General features: G+C 36.7%; 1 protein-coding gene across 1 annotated transcript in view; it reads left to right on the forward strand.

Moving 5' to 3' along the window:
- The window catches only part of pdia5 (protein disulfide isomerase family A, member 5), a 129,998-nt gene that overhangs the window by 102,309 nt on the left and 4,929 nt on the right, over window positions 1-22,760 (forward strand). Inside the window, exons 12-15 of the mRNA XM_020920837.2 lie at window positions 3,051-3,121; window positions 5,735-5,898; window positions 7,347-7,477; window positions 13,529-13,599. Coding sequence (XP_020776496.2) covers window positions 3,051-3,121; window positions 5,735-5,898; window positions 7,347-7,477; window positions 13,529-13,599 — 437 coding nt within the window. The remainder of the gene's footprint in view (window positions 1-3,050; window positions 3,122-5,734; window positions 5,899-7,346; window positions 7,478-13,528; window positions 13,600-22,760) is intronic.

A 22,760-nucleotide genomic window follows, 5' to 3' on the forward strand; every position in this document is an offset into this window, starting at 1 on the left:
GTCTGTGTTTGCTGATGGCGGTGAAAACAGGAGTTGATCTGCAAACTGACATTTAGAAAATAATTGATTATAGATTGCTCAAACATGCGCAAATTACCATGAAATCCAACTCTGAGAGAAGTCAGTCTGTTTCAGGGCTATTAGAAAGTGGCCTAAAAGTTGCATAGATTTCCCTATATAACGCCACATTGCATCACTGTACATTGATTTACCTCTCAATACATCTGAACGTATTGCAGTCCCTTTTTACTCTGTCTTCTCTGCTCACCTAGTCTCACTTTGTCAAACTCACACCTTTTAGTTCAAACACGCCCTCATGACACATACTGAAAGTTCAATTCATATATAGAATCATTTTTACAGGCTCAGTAATTATTGTGTACCTTTTTATTTGTAATGATAGTTTGTAGTAGGTATAGTAGTTTTTTGTAGTATTAGTGTTATGATAACATTTGAGCTGTAGTTGGTCAAAGATGAACATCCATGACACATTATACAAGCGCTAACTGCTAATGTATTCATTTATTCATTAGTGCCCATATTTTTTTTACAATACGGTTCCTTATTCTGCTTCAGTTTTGTTGTTTCAATGTATGTTAGATGAATCAGTTAGTAAAATAATCATTAGTTGAAGCTGTAATATTTTTTTGCAAACATAGGGATGCATTTGAGATTAATTAATTGGATGTGTTGTGTAACCTGAATTTAAAACTTAAAAGAAGATGTCATCTTTAAATGTGCTTTCTGCTCTACACCTGTGTATCATTATGTGAAAATATGGACATTTTTCAATATTTATCTTAAACAGCTTAATAAAAGAAACAAGTCCACTGACTTTCGCATTAGAAAACTGACGTCAGGGGACTTGTCGTCATCATGATGCAGTTCATTTGGATAGCTGCACATCACGCTAGCTGTGGATTTTTTTTATTCTGCCAAATCCTCCATGTATCACAGATTAAGAAAATAAAATTGAAGAACAAAGTACAGATCAGTTGGCGTGTACCAGCAGTGATGAAATCAGGGGTCTTGAATGCAGGAGAATAGAGATTACTCAAACATGCTTGAGTCACGCTAAATACAACTCCAAGAGGGTAAATGAGAAGGGGTAATCCTTTGTAGAACATGGCGATACATAGAGAGTTTAACATGGTTAAACGCTCAAAAAAGTTAATTTTACACAATGGGTCTGCTTTAAAATACAAAATGAGGAAAATGGTCCAAAGCTCTCTGTCTGTAATGTTGCTTTAGTGACACATTTCAACTCAGGTCTTCATCAGTCAAAAACTTTTGTCAATTCCCTGCACAAATATGTAGTTCCCCATGTAACACCACATTGCATCACCAGATTTACTACTATAACATCTGAACCTGTTCCAATCCTCCCTTCTCTTTACTTTCTCTCCTCTGCCCACTTAGTCCCACTTTGTCAAACTCGCAGGCTCTAGTTCAAACACGCCCTCCAAATGACACATGTACCGAGTAATCCTACATGACTACACACTATTTGTACTTTTACACGTACTACATGAAAAATACTGCATTTGACAGGAGCAGAAGAGGCGACTACACTCTGGAGAGCTACAGACTTTAGCGCTGATTTAAGCAGACAGGCTGAGGTGTGGGGCACACGAGGTTACACAGAGGAGGCTTTGAGCTGGGTTAGGATGACATTTCACTGTGAGGAAAATCATATTACTTTAGTTGTAGTGAGAAAGGAGAGGTCTGTAGTTTAAAAGTTTTGTGGCTCTAAACTGTAACATAACCAAACTTGACCTCCATACTTTTACTTTTTCATTTGACTGATTATTTACGACAACAAATACAATTTTCACAAGACGGAATAAGATGTGAGACTGGATCCATGAGAACGTGACAAGATGAGATTTTGACGTAATTTATAATGCATCAATCATTGTGCAATCAATTTTACAATTTTGGCATAATTTATTTTATTCAAATTTTTGCAGTTATTGAGGCAGTGTAATCTTTCATTCACCCAGGAGTGGTTTAATGTAGAGAAGGAAATGATGGAACTGGGTTGGACCACTTGGGGTTGGACTTGTAACCAGAATAGGATAAATTCCCAGTAGTTCAAGCCAGTTCCATCAATTGAAAATGGCTTTGTCTTGATCATAAAAAGTCCAGATGAGCAGTGATGAAACCTTCTCTGCGTTTGCTCTTATTATAGCACCACTTTTTGGAACTCCTCGAAATACGTAACTCACCAAAGCTGAATCCTTTTTTGTTCAAGCCAAATAAGTAAATGTGGGGGGAAAATCTCACAAGTCCATGTTTCTCATGTGTGCAGTTTTGTGGCTGTTTTGTCTTGGGAGATTTTGTGGCATGAGATCTTGTCTCATACTTATTACCTTATATACAGTTATACTGTTTTGTTTTTTTGTTTTGTTTTTTTGTTTTTTTTTTACCAGAAAAGTCCCTTGGAGATTCAAAGATCATTGTTTGCATGAATTCTGGCCAAGTGGAATCAACACCCACAGACAAAACATTTCATATAAAACAGTTATAAACAGACCATATTGAATAAAGTAGTGCATATTTCATAAACATTTATGACTTTCTGGTGGAGAGTTTGCCACTTGCCTATCAAAATGCAGATGTTATTGCTTTGCCTAGGATGTTGAAATGCACTATTTCTATGGAGACAAGCAGGTGACTCCATCAGGCAAAGTTGCAGGTCAGGTTACCCTGCAAAATTTTTGACTAATTGAATAAATGTAAGATGAATCAGTTTAAAGCCATATGGTGTAACATTCCAGGCAAAGCAAATCCAAAAATGACTTTACTACCAATGCACTTAAATGCATTATCAACCAAATAACAGCAATAACAGCTTTTTTTGTTGTTCACTAGTCATGATTTGTCAATTAATCCTTGCTGTCTTTGTGCAAACTTGACTTTTTTTGCTTTAAATAATTTTGTCCTCTCCCTATGAGCACTGAGAAGAAGACAAATTAGGGATTCCAATTTGTTGTGTGTTATGTAAATCTTATACCTCCATCATCAAACCCTGTTGTTGTGCCTTTCAGGGTGCGGTCACTGTAAGAAGATGAAGCCAGAATATGACGAAGCTGCAGAAGTCCTCAACAAAGCGTCTGATGTAAGTTTTGACTTTTAGTTTGGTTTATTTCAAAAACAGCTCTGCTCCTCTCTGGCCTCATTACTGCTCCATAGTAAAACCAACATGAACATGGCCCTAGACACTGTATTTATGAAGATGGGAGCGTGCACTGAAAAGCATGAGATAAACAGAACAGCAGTCGGCTGTTTTGACTGTTTTGTTTTGACTATGTTTATGCAATTCAACTTTTTTGATTGGTTTTAATAATAATTATGATATTGGCTTTCAATTTACTTATTTTGGGATGGCTTAATATTAACGTAAGCTATTTTTTTAAATTTATGTTATGATGTTTCCTCCACAAAAACATACCTAGAGTTGTGTTTTGTTTTATTCCATAGATCTGACCTTCTCACTTATTTATTATACTGTATGGTTTAATGACATACTGTGGAACTTTCCAGACAAAGCAATAACATCTCCATGGAGACAAGTAGATGTGGACCCTCGTATTATATTATGAATTGAAGTTTGCAGTCTGTTTCCGTGCTAAAGTCAGGCCTGTGATGAAGCTGGTGAAAAGATGACTTAAGTGATTATCTCATCTCTAGCCCTCCTCTATCTCCTCCTCTTTCTCTCTTTTCCTGCCTCACTCCTCCTCTCCTCTCTTACTCCTTTGTTCATCTCTCTCCTCCCTCTCCCAATGTCTCCTTCCCTCTCTCTTCCTCTTCTCTCTCACTCCCCTCTTCTCTCCTCTACTCACTCTCTCTCCTCCCATTCTCCCTCTCTGCCTCTCTTCTCTCTCACTCCCCTCTTTATCTATCTCTCCTCTCTCTCTCACTCTCTCCCTCTCTCCTCTCTCTTCCCCTCACTGTCAGTCTCCTCTTCATCTCTCTCCTCCCATTCTCCTTCCCTCCCTCCCTCCCTCCCTCTCTCTTCTCTCCCTCTCCCCTCTCTCACTCCCCTTTTCATTTCTCTCCTCTCTCTTCCTTTGCTTTCTTTCCTTCTCACTCTCACTCCCCACTTCATCTCTGTCTCCTCTTTCCATCACCTCTCTCCTTCTCTCTCTCATTCCCCATTTCATCTCTCTCTCTCTCTCTCTCGTTTATTCCCCTCTTCACTCCTCTCTCCCTCTCCAACTTCCCTCTGTTTGTCTCTTTTTCTCTTTCCATCCCTCTTGTTTCATTCAAACACACACATTTGGATGTCCTCCTCGTGGCTCGGAGCCCGACTGCAGAGGTCAATGGAAAAGGGCAAAATTATCGAATGCAGATGGACTGATGTTATCTCACCTCCTGAACTTCACAAATGTGTTATTTCACATCTACAACTCTCTGTTCTAAGTGCACAGGCAGAGGGGTTTGCCTTTTACACAGGAAGTTGGCAGTTCAAATTTGAATCCAGCTCTACTAGTAGCCAGTTAACCCTGTTGCTGTGTCCTTGAGCAAGGCGGTTCGTGTCACTCAGTTCAGGGACAGATGTGGCAGTAGTTGAATAATGAATAAAAACCTACTCTTGTACTTGGAGCAGATTTAACCAAAAGTTGGGCTTAAACTAATCCAAAAATACATACTTGCTTAAGGTGCTGTTGTACCCATAGAAATCTATATAACTTTAAAACCTGAAAAGCAGAATTTGATCATTTTAAGTTGTTTGCAGTGGTCCGAAGTTATTCCTCACTTTCCCAATGCATAATCCTAGCATCCCAATGATGTGTTTGGCCCTCACAGTAATGACCCCAACCCTTTCCTGGATGAGTCCCCCTTTGTCTGGCTGTACAGAATTGAACTTTATCTGCAAATGCACTTTATTCCTGGACACATCTGCAGCCTCCCCCGTGCATGAGCGTGAATCTCCCCTTCATTGTGGTTCTTCTCAAGAATTCTCTTTTTCTACAGACAGGGGATGTTCTGGGACAGTTATCCACTTATTTGTTTCCTGTGAATTAATCTGCCTGAGTGTTATCAACCAATGTCTGTTTCAGCGTTGTATTTTCTAACTCTCTGTTGGTTAAATCAAGGAGCCTGTTCATTTTGGCTTTACAAAAATAAATTGAACTGAGTAATGCCAAAAACAAATACCATGCTAACAGCGTGGCCTTACTTCCTGGTTTGCGGATGATTAACAAAAAGCTTTATAATTAGATGCGGTTGTCTCATTTTGGCCTATTTACAATAAATCTGTACTGAGGCAAAGTAAATTATACTTATACATAAATGTGCATTATATAACTTTTCTGGTTGAGGGTCCATCACCTATTTGTTTCTATGGATATGTCATTTTTCTGCCTGGAATGTTCCACAGCTCTACATTACATTTATTAAATTTCAGGTTTGTTTTAAAGCTCAAAAATACATAGAAAAACAGGGAGTCTGACTGTGAGCAGGGTTACCTCTCCACAGATCTGACTTGTAACTTGGTCTGGTTTGGTCTTCATGAAAATAGAAAGTTTTAATACCATGCTATGAAACATCCCAGACAAAGTAATAAAGCGTTTCACAGAACCTCCACCAGAAATGTTACACAAAGAAGTTAGTCCTTTGTTTCTCTCCTAAAACTAAACTTCTAGAAGAGCATATTAAGGTCATCACTGTTAAATTTGTTTTTGTTTTTCCTCGGGTATGTCTAATGTCTCTCTACTGCCCCCTACAGAGTCCCGGCGTGTTGGCTGCTCTTGATGCCACGGTGCATAAAGCAGTCGGTGACCGCTTTAAGATCTCAGGGTTCCCCACAGTTAAGTACTTTGTGAACGGAGAAGAAAAATATACTCTGCCCCATCTGAGGAACAAGGACAAGATCATTGAGTTTATGCACAAGTAAGTTGGAGATAAGCTTATTTCAGTGTGTACATTTTCACTGCTTCCTCCCATAGTCTAATTTTCACTGCCATATTCAAAATTGGTATAACAAATTACACTTTATGTTTGTCATGTTTTCATTTAATTTGTAAATTTTAATCTGTAATCAGTACTTTTTTGTTTAGTAGAGGCAATAAATGACATCTATACACCAAAATATCATATTAGATAAAATGATTCAAATATGGATTGTTTGTCCTAGGGATGAACTGATACTGGTATTGAATATTGGTACTGATACTGAAAATTTTGATGGAACAGATATCGGCTGACAAATATCGATTCAGCCAATATTCTGGTTGGACATATCAAGACTATTTATTGATCATAGTCGCTCAGAAATTCTCGTCTTTTATCTACACAAAGCTGTTCTGTAGCGACTTAAGAGATAAATACCAGCTACATAACACATTTGGATCAGTTTTGTCTTATTTTATTGTAATTTTAAGGAAATAAAATGCTATTTTTAGTCCCTGCACTGGTATTGGGTGTCAGCATACACTTAAAGACATAGTATCTGAATTGGTATCAGAACTGAAAAAGCTCGATTGGTGCATCCCTAATTTGTGCCACTATACCCTTCGTCAAAACCTGGGGGAAACGGCATTGTATAATAACAAAAATTAGATAGCTTGAATCATTACATAATCATACAGAACCACAGTCAAAGCCATTTATTGTGCACTATAGTTTTTGTAATCTTACAGCTCTTACTGTACTTGCACGGTGTTATAATAGATTTTATGTCTATTGTGAACTCTTTTAATTGTTATTAGAAATATTGATTGCGTATTCTTCTCCTGCTGTTGTTGAAGTTTGAACACTGTAATTACCCCATTGTGGGACAAATAAACCTGACTTTTGGTGCGTGTTTACTTGCACAAAAGAAATCTCACCCTCAAATATACCTGAGACATGCGGTGATCAATTATTATTTTTTAATTAACTTTTGTATTTGGAAGAGCACAATTAATTTTAAAATAATTTTCTTTTTTGTTTTTGTCACATTAGTTTGCCCTTTTTTGCGATTACATGAAAAATTGACATCAATTTTTAAGTGGATGACAGGTAGTTTAGCTGGCTGTTGGGTGCAGCTAATTGGGATCCTAAGGGAGACGAAATGTCTTGCCCAAGGCCACACTGACACTATCAAACCAGCAGTTTGAGGAGTTGGTGAGCAGAACTTTTCCAAATGACCCACTGCCCACTTACTTTAAATTGCACTATTGATTGTCTTATTAGTTTGGACTTTTGAAATTAGTTTAGCTCAAACCTATCATAAACATTTGTCTCTGTCCAATATCCATCAAGAGCCAGACCAAAACACCATCAGCTTGTATCATTATGAAATATAAAAACAAATGTTGTAATAATTAAATTCCTCTGTCTATACTTGTTGTCTCCAGTCCCCAGGCTCCTCCCCCTCCAGAACAGTCCTGGGAGGAGAAGCCGTCCAGCGTCAGCCATCTTGGATCCGAGGACTTCAGAGAGGCGCTGAAGAAGAAGAAACACGCTTTAGTCATGTTCTACGCTCCATGTAAGTTTTAGTTCAGCATGGCACCTGTTATTCAAATAATTTATTTGTTGCAATGCACAGTACATAAACAGCAGGAGAATAGAAGTAGGCACTGAAATAAACAAGATAAATAACTATTAGAGTTTAAAGTTAGAGTTACTTAATTTTTTTAATGTATGAAGGCACAACATATAGTCCCCATACTTTCAGAACTTGTACAGTTAACAAAGAAATAGAGAATAGACTTAAATTTAACAAAACACTGTAAATACAATAACAATACAAGGCTGCAACAGTATTGTGTACAATGAATGACTATGACTGTGGTTATGTACTGTGTAGCATATGGACAGAACACATATCTGTATTGCACATTATTACTACAGGTAAAATAAACAGAATATGAATGAAAGTATTCGAGATTGGAATAGAAACAGTGCCAAATAGGAATTGCAAACCTTTAAAGAGACTTATTTTGCAAAATCAACTTTTCAGAGCTTATATCCATGCTATAGGTGTTTCCCCTTATAGTAGTAGTATTAGTTTTATTCAGTCATTTTGCAGCACTATAAAACAAAACAAAACATAGACTACAACCCCATGGATCATGACCGAAAGGGTTTAAGCTGAAGTAAAAATTACTTATAATGCCAAACCCTTTTAAACAATGACAGAATTCTAAGAAAGAAAGGCATCGTATGAACAAAAAGTTTGCATTTACAATTTCAGTTACGACTTACTCTATATGTAAGAGACAAAATATTAATTAAAACACAATTTAATGCATAATTCATTCATTCCAGAGCTCTATATCTTTCAAAACATAATGCTGTATAGTCTTTTTTTTTTTTTTTTTTTAAAGACTTCTACAGTGTTAGACTTTTTTCTTCTACAATGTTACTTTTTTTTTTTTACTACTGTTATACTAACCCCTCTAACAGAAATACAATTCAATTAAATTTATTTTTTTTCTTATCTTCATTTTTTCATTCTTCGTTTTTTAAAGTTGCCAGTTTTGTTTTCGCTTATGGTCATACAAACTCATTTAAATAATAAAAACAATTTCTGTAAGATTTGATTTTTATATTGTTTTTTGAACTGCACCAAATTAGTACAAGCTTTGATATGGTCATCTAAGCTGTTCCATAAGTCTACTCCACATCTGCTAACACACATGCTTTTGAAAGTGGTCCAAGAGAATTGTTTTTTAAAATTTATTTGACCTCTCAGTTTGTATTTGAATTCATTTCTGCAAAATGAGCTAATTGATCACAGTTGCATTTGGAGTGATTCATGCATGTTTGAGAAATCTTTAATCACTTATTTTCAAGAAACCATTTAGTCATTTTCATCGCAGCTGGGATATGCCCACTCCTCTGTACTTACTTCATTATCCAATTTAATTTTCTTAATCGGTCGTAAACACAGGATTCAGCAGCGTCACATAGTCATTTTGCTACAAATGGGAAAAAAATCTGCTACTCACTAGTTTGACCTGCAGCTATCCATTGAAGGTGCAGACAACGTCATGGCTCTTTGTTGAGACATTTACTGTGACGTCTGCTCCCATTCTGCACAGAAGTTTTCTAATGCAGAACTCACTTTACTGTATTTGCTTTATGTAAGGCATTACACGAATACTGCAGCACTTCAAGTTACTCTCAACAAAATAACTGTCGCTGACTCTCAAATAAAAATCAGCGAGCGAAGCCGAACTTTTGCGCTGTATATGGACTGAATCAGGACTAAATCCAGCCTGAACCGAGGACTGGACGAGGACGAAACCAGGACTAAACCAGGACTAAACCAGGACTAAACCAGTACAAACCAGGACTAAACCAGGATAAACCTGGACTAAACCTGACTAAACCTGGACTAACCTGGACTAAACCTGGACTAAACCTGGACTAAACCTGGACTAAACCTGGACTAAACCAGGGTGTCCGTAAAGTGCCATCAAGCATCGGCTGCTCTGCACCAGTCCTTTCGCTCGCAGTTACCCAACAGTCTACGTGGGTGCGTCTCCGGGCCCGTCCTGACATTCAGAACCGTAACAATAGTGTTTCACCACTGCTGATATCGCTGTGATTTTAGCGAATTTCTATGAAGAAAAATGAAAAACCTACCACTTCAGTCCAGGTCAATAAAGCATTGTAATGCGTATTACTAACATTTGTAATGAGTAAAATATTACAATTTTTTTTCCCTGTAATGCATTACATTACTGCGTTAGAGCAAAAAGCAATGCATTACAGTAATTTGTTACTTTAATAACACGTTACTCCCGACACTGATGATAACATGATGATCTTGGGTGTCGTAGATTATAACTCAATAGAAGACGCAAGAACAATGTGTCTTCTTTAAACAACCGGTGTCATCTTAGCACAGCTCTTGTGTGGTGTCCTTGGTCTGCAGTGGTCAGTATCGAAAGTCCTTCAAATTAGAAACCGTGAAGAATCAGCAACAGGTGATTCTCAAACATTAACAGGCAGTCATTACATTTTGGCTAATAAGCGTACGTTAGATTTCCCTATAGTTTTGAATAAGTGTCTATGAAAAACAACAGCCCTCTTTTGGATTTGCTCCCCTCCTGGACCTGGACCAGAGTTCATATGTAACTCAGACCTCCTGCCAAACTGTGAGAGCAGAGGACTCCACCTAGACCTTTGGGGAAGCTCAAATGATTCACTCTTCTCAGAATAGAGCTGTCCAGAAGAAATAAACTACACATTTTTTACATTACACTGACAGACAACTACTTAAGCATAATCAGAAATATTCAATTTATTTCACTATGAAAAATTAAAAATTAAAAAATGCTTTGTGTAATATTTTCCGTGATGGTAATTTACTAAGAAGAAATTACTACACAACCTTGAAAGTACAATTGCTTTTGACCAGGTTGGACAAATAATCTGACAAGCTTTAAAATGGCAAGAAGGCGTCAGTAAATGCACTGTACCAGATTTTTACGTGAAAAACAGATCTAGTTCATTTTTAATAGTTTGCAGTGGTCCAAACATATTCCTCACTTACTTTATACACTCAGAGCATCCCCCCAATGACTTTATGAGCGTGTTTCGCAACTTTTAGAGGCCAGACCGGAGTTTTCCCCTCGCTGCATGCTAACAGAGCACTTCCTGGACAAGAAAATACTTGATTAGATGCAGATAGTTCACAGTTGATTTATTTTATATAGGCCTTTTATTTAAATGTTGGAAAAAAATTCTCATCTATACTAGAAAAAATATATATATCATAGCTCATGATGTTGTTTTGTTTTGATATTTTCAAGCCTAAAGTAAAGAAATCTTTTGAGTTTTGAATAACTGAAATTGCTTTGTTTTTTTGACGACTTGATGGTTGCATCCATTGGGTATTTCATAGTCACTTTTCCTGCATAAGCAAAAGCCAATTACCATGCACAAAACAGCATTAATAGTTGAAAATGTGTTAAATGAATAATATAATAATCATAAATAAATAAAAGGGTTTATCTGAAAGGTAAGATTGTCGGACAGGTTGAGACAAAGGAGGGAGCAGTGTCCTTGTGTAATTATGCATTAGCAGATCAGCACTGCTCTGTCTGATGAGGCTTCAAACAAAGTCGAGACCAGACCCGACAAACTAGACCAAGACGTGGATAGACCTGGTCCCCATATGCCCTCTCCTCCCTCTTCTCTCTCTTTAGTAAGACTTCACACAAGATTTATGATAAGGTTGAAAAGGTGTTTTTTTGTTCACTGTACATTGTGCAGTGGGTTGCACAATCAGACCAAAGGTTATCTGAGACAATATCAGGCTCTAGCTTTCATGTAGAGAGGGAAAAAAAGTGAATATTAACAGTTTGAAAGCTCAAGGCTAATCAGCTATGTGGTAATTAATGACCACAAGACCTTTTATTTCAAATCAGTTGCTGAATTTTTATAAACTGCACAGTTAGTAAAGCATTTCACTAAATCGTGCATTTTAGATTAGTTACCACATAGCTCATTTGTTTCTGCAATGCTTTTGATCTCTTAATATGAAAATTTTCGAAAAGTTTATGGCAGATTAATGGGAAATGTTCTTCCAGAACCAGAGCAGGCGGTCACGGCTGAGCTCCATTACAAGAGTTCACTAAGGGTTCAAGGCTATCACTAAATGCTAGTGGTATTTTTGAATTTGTGAAAGTTAGTAAATGAAATGGGAAAGAGTTGAGATGGTCCCATTCATGGAGGATTTTCCCCACGTTAGAAATCTTTCACCACCAAAATTGTCGACACCAAATGCATGAAATTGTGAAGTTTAGTCCTGCCAAGTTCTAGTTCAGACTTATTTTTTGTCCTGCTAAAATCTTTGTTTACACATTAAGATTAGAGCAGAGCAGCACACTTTGCCTTGCTTTTTCCATTTAATTTTACTTTTTACCATTCAAACTATACAATATTTTGCTCAGAATCGTTAATTGCTATGACAACAGTGCTTACATCTAAAACCCCACGGACACGCAACATTTTCAAACAAATCATTTTTCCTTTCTCTCATAAATTACTATTGAAAACAGTGCACAATGAGCAGTATTAGCACTGGCTTGTTGCAGGCAGCCTCTTTGTATGTTGACACTCCAGTTTCTCTGAGTGCTCGCATGAAAAGGCCAGTGCATATAAAAGCACAGCTAAAACCTCCCTTATCCTCTGTCTCTAAGCTGCAGAGGAGCGAGAGGAGACGGGGGAAAGGGGGGATGAGAGATATGGAAGAGAGGGGAGAGGGAGAGATGAGAGAGAGAATGGAAAGAGAGGGGGAAAGGGATGAGAGAGAGGAGAGGGGAGAGATAAGAGAGTGTGGGGACAGGGGGTGAGAAATATGGTACAGAGGGTGAAAAGGGAGAGAGAGAGGGGACAGAAAGGAAGAGAGATCGGAGAGGAAGAAGAGAGCGGCGAGAGAGTAGAGGAAAGAGGTTGGAGAGAGGTGAAATGGGATAGAAAGGGGGAGAGGCGAGTGACAGAGAGGGGGAGACGGAGAGGTGGAAGACATTGAAGAGAGGGTAAAGAGAGATTGGAGATGGGGTAGACAGTGGGAAGAAGAGAGTCAGAGATGGCAGAGAGGAGAGAGGCAGAGCATATTAGCAGCTTTTAAACAGCACAAATGCCAGGCTGTGATGGCTGTGAGGGAAAAGCGCTAATATTCCTGTACTTATCTACCCCGGTGACATTTGTGCTGTAGACGCGCTGGTTTTTTAAAAGAGAAAACACACATTCACTGTTGTTCAAAGCGCGGATTGCTAAAAACCTTTAAAGGGCATTTAGTAGTGTTCAAACGGCAGGAGCAGAATGGTGTAGGGAGAGAGGAAGATCAATTTCAAATACTAACAATGGAAGTAAATATATTTCTAAACTGGAATTTAAAAAAAATATATAATATTCACAATACTATATGAGTTTGAATGCGTAAAAATTAGCACTGATGGAAAATCAACTAACAATTTAAACAATTATATCTTTTGAATGGTCCATGAAATGTCACTTGCAACAGAAAGATGGAGATAGAGCGATATTGGGTGTTTATTTTTTATTTTTTTCTCAATACCAGTGATTTAGAATCCAAAACAACCAATGCTGATAAGCTCAACCAGTGTTTTTTGGCCAATTTGTAAAGCCAATTTTGATTAATTCCCCAAAATGTAAAATTTTAGAGGCCCTGTATCACACAAATTGACTCCTGCGTTTTTAGTCATGTTATAATGTTGTTACCTCATCAAAAACATACCCAGAATTGTGTTTGAGTGATCCTGGTTTATTAGTTTGTCTACTAATCCAATGCTCTGTTCCACCTTGTGATGTCATGTAGTGGTTATTATTCAAGTTAACAGCCACCTTTTACCTTTTGTTTAGTAGGGATTGGCAATTCCTAGGCTGAAGTTATCTATTCTAGTCAAGGTGTATGGAACCTAGTAGAGGGCAGTAAACTTTATTCTTTTTAGGTGGTTTTGTCTTGGTTTATTCACAAGTTTATGTAATAATAACCAGTCCCCAGTGCATATAGCCTCTTTAGTATGAAGTTCTGGTCTAATCTTTTTTGTGTTTGCAGGGTGTCCTCACTGTAAAAATGCAGTTCCCCACTTCACCACTGCAGCGGAGCTCTTCAAAGAGGACCGCAAGGTTAGTGTCTCATCTCTATTCAGCCTCTTCAGTCTGCTGCAGGGCCCTCAGAGCTCATCTGAATCCTTTAGACACCCGCTCTGGGCAAAAACTATAGAAGACTTAAATACAGAAGAGAATAATGATGCAGTGTGCATTTCGTAATATGTTAATATACATACCATACATATATACACATACACTAGGAAATTCCATAAGAGTTCCCACACATCTAAGATAATTGGAAAGGGCACAGAGCTTCTTCTGAAAGTAAATAGATTTTTTTTGCTATATCCACTAAATTAATAATCATGAACACAATTTTTGCTGTCATGTCAGCCACTGCAATTTTACTAAATACAGTATAAATAACTAAATAAGTATTTTGTTCATACTTTATATAAGCCAGAGTAACTAGATGTTAATGAAACAAAACAAATGTTGACAATTACATTTAAAGGAACTGTATGTAGATTGTCCTTTTACTAGTAAAGCTATTGCAATCACAACTGAGCCTTGGTTGTCAGTGCATTAACCTGAAGTACACCCCAAAATTTTTATATTATTGGGTAAAAATCCAGTGATTTTCAATTAAGTATAAATCAGCATTAAGATTCTTGTCAGTAAAAGTCTTATTTGAAAATATTTTCCTCATATCTAGGGACATAAAATTGTACATGCAGATCCTTTAAATGCAAATGATTGAAAATTGAAAATACATCTTGATTCTATATGATGAGGTAAAAACCCAACATGGGAGTACCATATACAGCCTTGTCTACCGCATGTCCTTTCCTCCAGTAATTCATCATTATTAAAGTGCACTATAATGTATGTGAAAAACCCTCCACTCTAAACCTGCAGAAGGAAAAGTGAATGTCAAATGCCTACACACAGAGCCGTAATTATAGGCTCTTACATACAGGTACTTAGAATGTGCTTTTAGACATGAATGCAATGTAAAAAGTATATACAACCATGACATTTGCATCATTCTATATCACTTTAAAATACTGCTTTTACTTACAAACAAAAGTAGGACTTGTAAAAAGACCCAGGTTCTACTTTTAGACCAAATTAGGGGCTTTCTCTCTTTCAGGTTCCCGTTCAGGTTGAGCACTTTTGCGTAAATATCTTGTAGTATAGAGTATTCCAACAAAATATTAGATTTAAGTTTTAAAATCAAGATTCAGTTTATTGTTAATTAATAGTGAAATTGCACATCACATCAGGTTTGTGAAGTTGTAGTGTATTGTTTTTTGTACACGTATGTAAAATTTTTGTGCTCGAGCATGGGTAACATTGGGTTCTGGGCTGAGTCTTGGACAGTTTTGTACTGCTAAATAAAGGGAGGGTTTGAATAGGCCCTGGGAGAGATCGATTATTACTCAAACATGCATGGATGACATATAAAACCACGTCAGGCATGTTTTTGATATTATATGTTATAACATGGTGGAAAACTAAAAAGAAAATGTGTGTGTGTGTGTATATATATGTATGTATATATATATATATATATATATATATATATGTATATATATATATATATATATATATATATATATATATATATATATATATATATATATATAATATATATATATATATATATATATATATATATATATATATATATATTATATATATATATATATATATATATATATATAATTATTATATTTGACTGAAGACTGAAAATATGACCTGCTAAACTAATACAAGAATCGTGCTTGTAGAGGTCTAAACTACAGGGTTAGCAGTTTTTTATACAGAACAAAATTCAACATCAGATATTCTAGTAATGGTTTGCTCATTGTAACCATTCAAATAATGTAAATGTAAATGTAAATTGTATTACATAGAAGTATGGGTCAAATGTAGAGGATATATTTCCCTATGTAACCTTATACTTATCAAGAAAGCATTGATTTACTGGTTCCATCATCTCCAAGCCAGGTAATTGCACTCCTTATATGCTTCCATAAACATATATCTTATTTAAAGTGGATGACTAGCCTTAATAAGTTAACATTAATCTTACTTAAATGTCCTTAACAGTTGTAATCTAAACTCTAGGGCGACTCCACCTCTTTTAATTGTTTGTCTTTCCTCTTTGGGATATGGCCACTTAGCTCTGCTCCATAAATCTCTTTAAATCCAAGGCTTAAACTTGTATTAAAGGTTATTGGAGGGTCATAATGTTGCACCAGGACAGTTAAGAGGAGTCAGTCTCTTTGCCCAATCCTAGACCCCCTTTTCTATGTAAACAAACCGTAATTCTACCCCCCCTTCCCAAATCTAATAAGGTTTGGATGAAAAAACATTAGTTAAATAAAGCTACACTGTTACTTTTCTGGCTGGGGTTCTGCTTCTCTTTGTCACCATGGAGTTGAGTTTCACTATATGGCATTAAAAGGTGCACTTTGTAATTGTCCACCTGTTTGTTTACATGGAGATGTCATTGCGTATCGCTTTGAATGTCCCACTGTATGGCATTAACCTTAACCGAGCATTCATTCACACAGGTGTTGGTTAAAAACATATCTTGAACATTAATGAACAGGGCATCCACAGATCTGACTTGTAACTGGGTTAATGACACCACCTACTTGTCTCACAATAGAAAAATAAGTTTAATTTCATACTGAGGAACATTCCAGTTAAGCAATTTGCCCATAGGGATAAGCCAGTGGCCAACTCTCCTCCAGAAAAGTTACATAGTGTACCTTTAGATCTCATTTATTCAGTTATTTTTAGTGCTATAAAATACATTGGAGAAAATTGTCTGAGGAGGAAACGTTAATGCTATTGTGTGGAACTTTTACGCCAATACAGTAACTTCTCATCTCCATGGAGATATGTAACTGGCGGGTCCACGATGTTGTTGCTTTGCCTGGAAAAAAAACAAACATAGAAAACATGTATTATTACTGATTGTGATAAGTGATAGAGAAGTGTAATTTCATAACAGACCATTTCAGTCAAAGCAGTAACATCTCCATGGAGACGAGCAGGTGGCAGATACTCCACTAAAACAGAACAAGCATATTTCACACTTTAAGCTTTGTTATCTTTTACGTCATGGAGCTGAGGAGACGCATCTTATGGTAAATTAGCAGAAAATTCATCAAATTCCTTAGTGTTTTTGTTACAGTGGATTGCCTCAGAAAAATGGAAGAAGCTCTGTCGCCACATCTGACAGTGATTTTCGAGAAATACCAAACAAGTGATGAGGAGCCTGTAGACCACAATCTGGGAATAAACATGACAATTCAGGAACATTTTGAATTTTAAAAAGCTAAATTTCTAATGGGATTATATAATGGGAAGAACTGGAAATGGTTCACCAATTTTCCACCATCTGCAATGACGTTGCCAGTAAAGAATCATGCAATCAAATCTGATAAACTGATTTCAGGAATTACAAAAAGTGTAAAGTTCTATTGGGCAAATAAAACGTACATATGATAAATATTGATACACTGCACTGGTAAGAAAAGTTGAGTCCCTGGTGATCTTCTACATGCATCTCTAATGGTGGAATGTTCAGGAGTTACCATGGTGACACAATGCAATTTAGCAAACACTTTAAAAAACTAAACTGGCTTTAAACTGCACATTTTCACACATTACAAGTCTAATAATGCTTCAAACAAAGCAGTGCCTACAGTTAGCATAGCAAGGAATGTTGAAGACTAGGGATGGGCATGATTACTCGATAATTGATCATTAAGAATTTCATCGATTACGTTAATTTTAATCGACAAACCGAATGTAGGTTGCTGTGCGTAGTGTGACCAAACTGGGGTCTGTACATGTGTCTCTCTGCACTCAGAAGGAGCGAGCAAACACAAACAGTAGGTCAGTCCTGCAGCGTACCGAAGCACAAATGTGTATTTAACGATGACTTGTACAAGAAATTCCACGCTTTCTGTTGCGTTCGGGACAAGTGTGAGTCCTTGTGCACAGTGTACAAAGCAGCACATATGTTTCGGTGTCCAGTGGGAAAAAGCTTTACCAGGTGAGAGTCGCGCAATGTCGATGACGAGTCCCAACCTCCCACCCCCCGTACAGTGTCCTGGTTTTGACAAACGCAAATATGGTCACACTAACCTGTATTCCACTGAGTCATGTCTTTTAATCCGACAGAAATTGACCGCATCAGCGACACAAGAGCTGTAGTTTTATCTTCGCTGAGTTTATGCAAATTAGCGATGCGGTTTTAAGTTTCGTTTCTGTGAGAGTTGCACAAAAATGAATTAAACACGTTATAATGTCAAACGGGCTGATGTGGCTCTAGAGTCGTTACGGTTTATATGTCGTAAAGTTGAATTTATTTATGCAGATTAGTAGTGCAGATAGTAATAATAATGATGATCATTTTAATATAAAAACATTAATGATTAATCGATAATCGATCATTAATTCTATCCCTATTGAAGACTGATGCTGCAAAGAATCAATTCATTAGCTCAAATAAAGGGATTCAAATTGATAATACTTTAAGGTTTAAAATTACTATGTACAGAGTAGTTTTTTATATTTTATATTGTCACATTACCTGAACAGCAGAGGCAGCCAGGCTGGTGCCACCTAGTGCCTCCACTCAATTTCATTTCTCTCCAGCAACTAGGTCAGGAATCAGAGTACACTAGACGATTCGCAAAAACCCCAGAAGTGCAAGTTCCAGTACCAGCGAATCAGCGAAGAGCCATACATTCAGTGTTATCAACGATTCCCGAGATCAAGGATTTAAAGCTGGAATAAAGAGAATGTTTGTTGAATTTCATCAAGGGGAAAGACATTATTGCCCTTCTTTCTACGAGATTTGGGAGAAACTTAATATACAAGTTAGCCCCATTAGTGGTGCATTACATACGTGACGACCAAATAGCAGCGATTGGTTAAATGATAAAAAGTACACACCTACCATTGAGCGAACAAATTGTAACACTGCGAGGTCAGACGGTTTCTATGAAGTTAAGCCGTCTGATGAATCAGGCAGCAGAGGTGGGTAGTTGCCAAAATTAGTTCTTGAGTCAGAGTAACGTTACTTCAGAATAATATTGAAGTAAGTAAAATGAAGTGATCTAAGAAATTACTCAAAAGTTTTAAAAAAGTATTTGGGAGCTACTCCTCAAGTAAGAGCAACTTAAAGAAACACTGTTGGTTGTAGTGCAATATTGAGAGCCTAAACCCAAACCTTAAAATACTGTTACATTTTCAGTACATAAATTACTTCAAAATTAGATAGGAGTAAAAATATGCTCCTAGGAAAGTATACTGAAAAGTACAAGTTCTATAAAGTTAACGGGTAAAAGTAACTTGAGTGCTACCAACCTCTGCGTGATCAGTGACGAGCCCTCTCCACAAGTCTGTACTACATGGGGTTTCTCTCCTCTTAGCAGGAGCAGCAGTCCATCTTCAGCTCTTTATCTGTTTACTCCTGTCCCGATACAAAGTACCGGTGTGTGTTCTGAGTCTATTAGCCGCCTCTGCCTCGTTTAGCAAAGACAAACACCAGCTCAATCCAGTCAGCAGTCTGAATTCAGAGCTCTACACGGAGAAGCCAATAGCCAATGCAATCCTGTGTTGTTACTTCAGATAACAACACAAAAGTAAAAGCCATGGAGCCATAAAACTGATGCTTAATTAGTCCATGTTTATCTGTTGATGCTATGGGGTCAATAGACAGTCCCACTTACTTCACAGTTCGCTCGGGTAAATTTTCCATGCATTTTTTTCCCACACTTAAAAAAAAAACTCAAATATTAAGAGGTTAAAGGCAAGATGGAGGCTAACCAGCTATGCCGTAACTAATAACCTTAACATGGTAATTTGAAGTCCAGAAATATTCAGGAAAGTTTATAAAGTTTTGAAACAGATTTTAAATAAAAAAATGTAGGTAAAATCCAGAATATCTCTCTGTATTTTTTTATACAGATTGGTAGCACTCTCTCCCTCTCAATCCCGCTCAGATGTGATCTTGTAATCAGATTTGTTTGGAGTTTTTTTAGTGACACATGTGAAATAAAGGAGCTCATTGGTCACCTATGAGTTACAAATAAATAGTTATAATTAATTAGTTATCACAGAGCTGACTTGTAGACGGTCAAAACAACAAAGGGTTTCCTGGGTGATGGGGTTTTGTCTGCTGAGTTTTGCTTATGTTATAGGGCCCATATTACACTATTTTCTGATCTATGTTATAATGTTTTCTCATCAAATGCATAATTGGAGTTGCATTTTGTTTCATTCACACGTTTAACACACAGATCATAAATCATTAGGTTGACTTCTTCTCTGAAAACGCTCTGTTCCACCTTCACTAGAATCATTTGGATAATGTCACCCCTGGAATTGCCCATCTCTTCTGAACTAAAGGTAAAAGGAGCTGTTAACTTAAAGTACTCCTTCATGATGTCACAAGGTGGAACAGAGCATTTTGAGCTTTGGTGATGTGGACAGACTAATAATAAAGTATTACTCAAACATGTGAGAATGAAACAAAATGCAACTGCAGGTATTTTTTTGAGGAGGTAACAACATTATAACATGGCAAAAAAATTAACTGGAGTCAATTTTGCATAATATGGGACCTATCCTGACTGGTCTGGGTCTCTGACAGAAATAACATTAATTTCCGCAGATGTGACAAATCTTTTCTTCACGTAACATCACAACATAAATTTCCATCACATGTCAAAAGAATCACATTATTAAAACACAAAAATCAAATATAAATTAGGCTGAAATTAGATTAAAAATACAAATTGTCCAGCCGTTGTCTAAGGATTTGTTGTAGTTCATGTGTCAGGTTCTTAACAAAGAGTCCACTGACATTTTGTTAATCCGGACGTGACTAAGGAGGTGTATTTAGACAGAGGAAGTGCGCTGAGGGCTCTAAGTGCTGTTATGATGTTACAAAACTGTTTCCCACACAAGATTACAACGTATTGGCTTGTGTAAGAGGGAAAATCCAAATCACACTTTGAACAGACTTTTGGAAAATTGCTTCTTAATTATCATCCAATTATCACCAACATAGCAAAGAAATTAACATTTGATTATCTATTAAAAACAGTGAACAAAAAGAACAAAATTTATACAACTTTAGACTTCTCATGCATTTCTTATTGGTGTTACATTTTGTCGACCTAAACTAGAAATAATTATTTGAGTATATCTTTAATGCGACTGAAAGCTATTTTAATCAAAAGTGTAAGGCTAACAAAATTTAAAGGTGCACTATGTAACTTTTTAGATTTGCCAGGAATGTTCCACAGGATAGCATTAAATATAGCATTACTATTTTCAAGTTATATAATTACAGATGTATTTATTCATCAAAAATACCTACATTCTTACTGACCTGATCTGTAAATTGACCTGATGTCACCTCACCTGCTTGTTTCCATGGAGATAGATATTTTCTGATTCATGTTATAATGCTGTAGCTTGATTCATCAGCCAGTTTCACTTTGTAGAAACTGTCTGACCTTGCAGTGTTAGAATTCATTCCCTTTTTATCATTTAACCAATCGCTGCTATTTGGTCGTAACGTATGTGATGTGCTGCTAATGGAGCTAACTGGTATATTAAGCTTTACCTAAATCCCGTAGGAAGAAGGGCAATAATGTCTTTCCCCTTGATGAAATTCAACAAACATTATCTTTATACTGGCTTTAAATCCTCGATCAGGAATCTTTGACAATATATGGCTCTTTGCTGATTGGCTGGTGCCCAAACTCTCACTTTTCTGGGGTTTTTGCGAACCGTCTGTTGTATTCTGATTCGTGACCTAGTCGCTGGAAAGAAATGAAATTGAGCGGAGGCACTAGGTGGCGTCAGCCTGGCTAATAATATTGTTTCCTCATTACCAACATACCCAGAGTTGTGTTTTGTTTAATTTATACATGTTTAACATACAAATCCTGACTATTTATGTTTGTCATGTGGTAATACAGGAAGTAGTCCACCGTGTTTTTAAACTCCATATATCTTTTCTAGAATAATTTGGATAATTTCAGCCCTGGAAATACCTATGTCTTAACAGAACGTAGCTGTTAACTTAAACTACAGGTTCATGATGTCACAAGGTAGAACAGAGCATTTTGGGCTTTGGAGATGTAGACAGACTAATAATAAAGGATTATTCAAACATCTGTCAATGAAACAAAACACAAATCCAGGTATGTTTTGATGAGATAACAACAAGAGTCAATTTTGCGTAATATACGACCTTTAAATGCTACATCATATTTGTGTTTTTATTTCTCATTGATTGGTGCTCATATATTACCTTACTTTATCTGTTGCAAATGCTGAGTTCACAGTGATGTAACCGCTGGCTGTAAGTGCTGTTTTGATTAACACCGGGCAGCATCATATCCTCTCAGTGTGTTTTGTGCCTGATCGATCCACAAATCCAATGAAGTTTATTTGTCCAGAAAATACAAGGCCAATAAAAGGTCCCATTTAAAAAAAAACAGGTGTGAATTAAAACCCCTGCCTCATAACCAGAACAGAATGTAACAGAGATGAAATAAACCAGGTCTAGAGGCATTCACATAAACTGGAGACTTATCAGGGGCTCACATGCACTGCAATAGAAAATGAATGGTGTTTGTTTTACATGAGTTACTATGGTGTATACTTTATGGGCTGTGGAAACTAGTAGTAACTCTGAGCAGTGGCAAGCTGCTTTGGGGCTGATGTGTAATAGGGCATGGACAATAGTTTTTCCCGTAGACTGCCCAAACCAAATATAAAGTGTTTAAAGTGCCCATATTACGCTATTTTCTGATTGGTTATAATGCTGTTTCCTCATCAAAAACATTCCCAGAGTTGTGTTTTGTTTCTTCACGCATGTTTAGCACACAAATCCTGCATATTTAGACTGAGTTCTTCTCTCAAACTGAAAACTCTCTGTTCCATCTTGTCATGTGGGAATATAGAAAGGGTGATTTGGGTGATTTCCAAATAGTCTTAAAGCTCAAAAGAATTGATTTTGTGTAATATAAGACCTTTAAATATTATTATTATTATTAAAGTATGTATATAATATTGTGATTCATAAAGTTAACTTACACTTAACACACGCTAAAACACAATGATCACATTAAAGCCACAGTGTGTAATGTTTCAGCCAAAAAGAGATTGTTATTGTTTGTGTTCAT

Source organism: Boleophthalmus pectinirostris, unplaced genomic scaffold (genome assembly GCF_026225935.1).
Source record: "Boleophthalmus pectinirostris isolate CB_2022bp ecotype Guang Dong unplaced genomic scaffold, ASM2622593v1 HiC_scaffold_1, whole genome shotgun sequence".
NCBI lineage: Eukaryota > Metazoa > Chordata > Actinopteri > Gobiiformes > Gobiidae > Boleophthalmus > Boleophthalmus pectinirostris.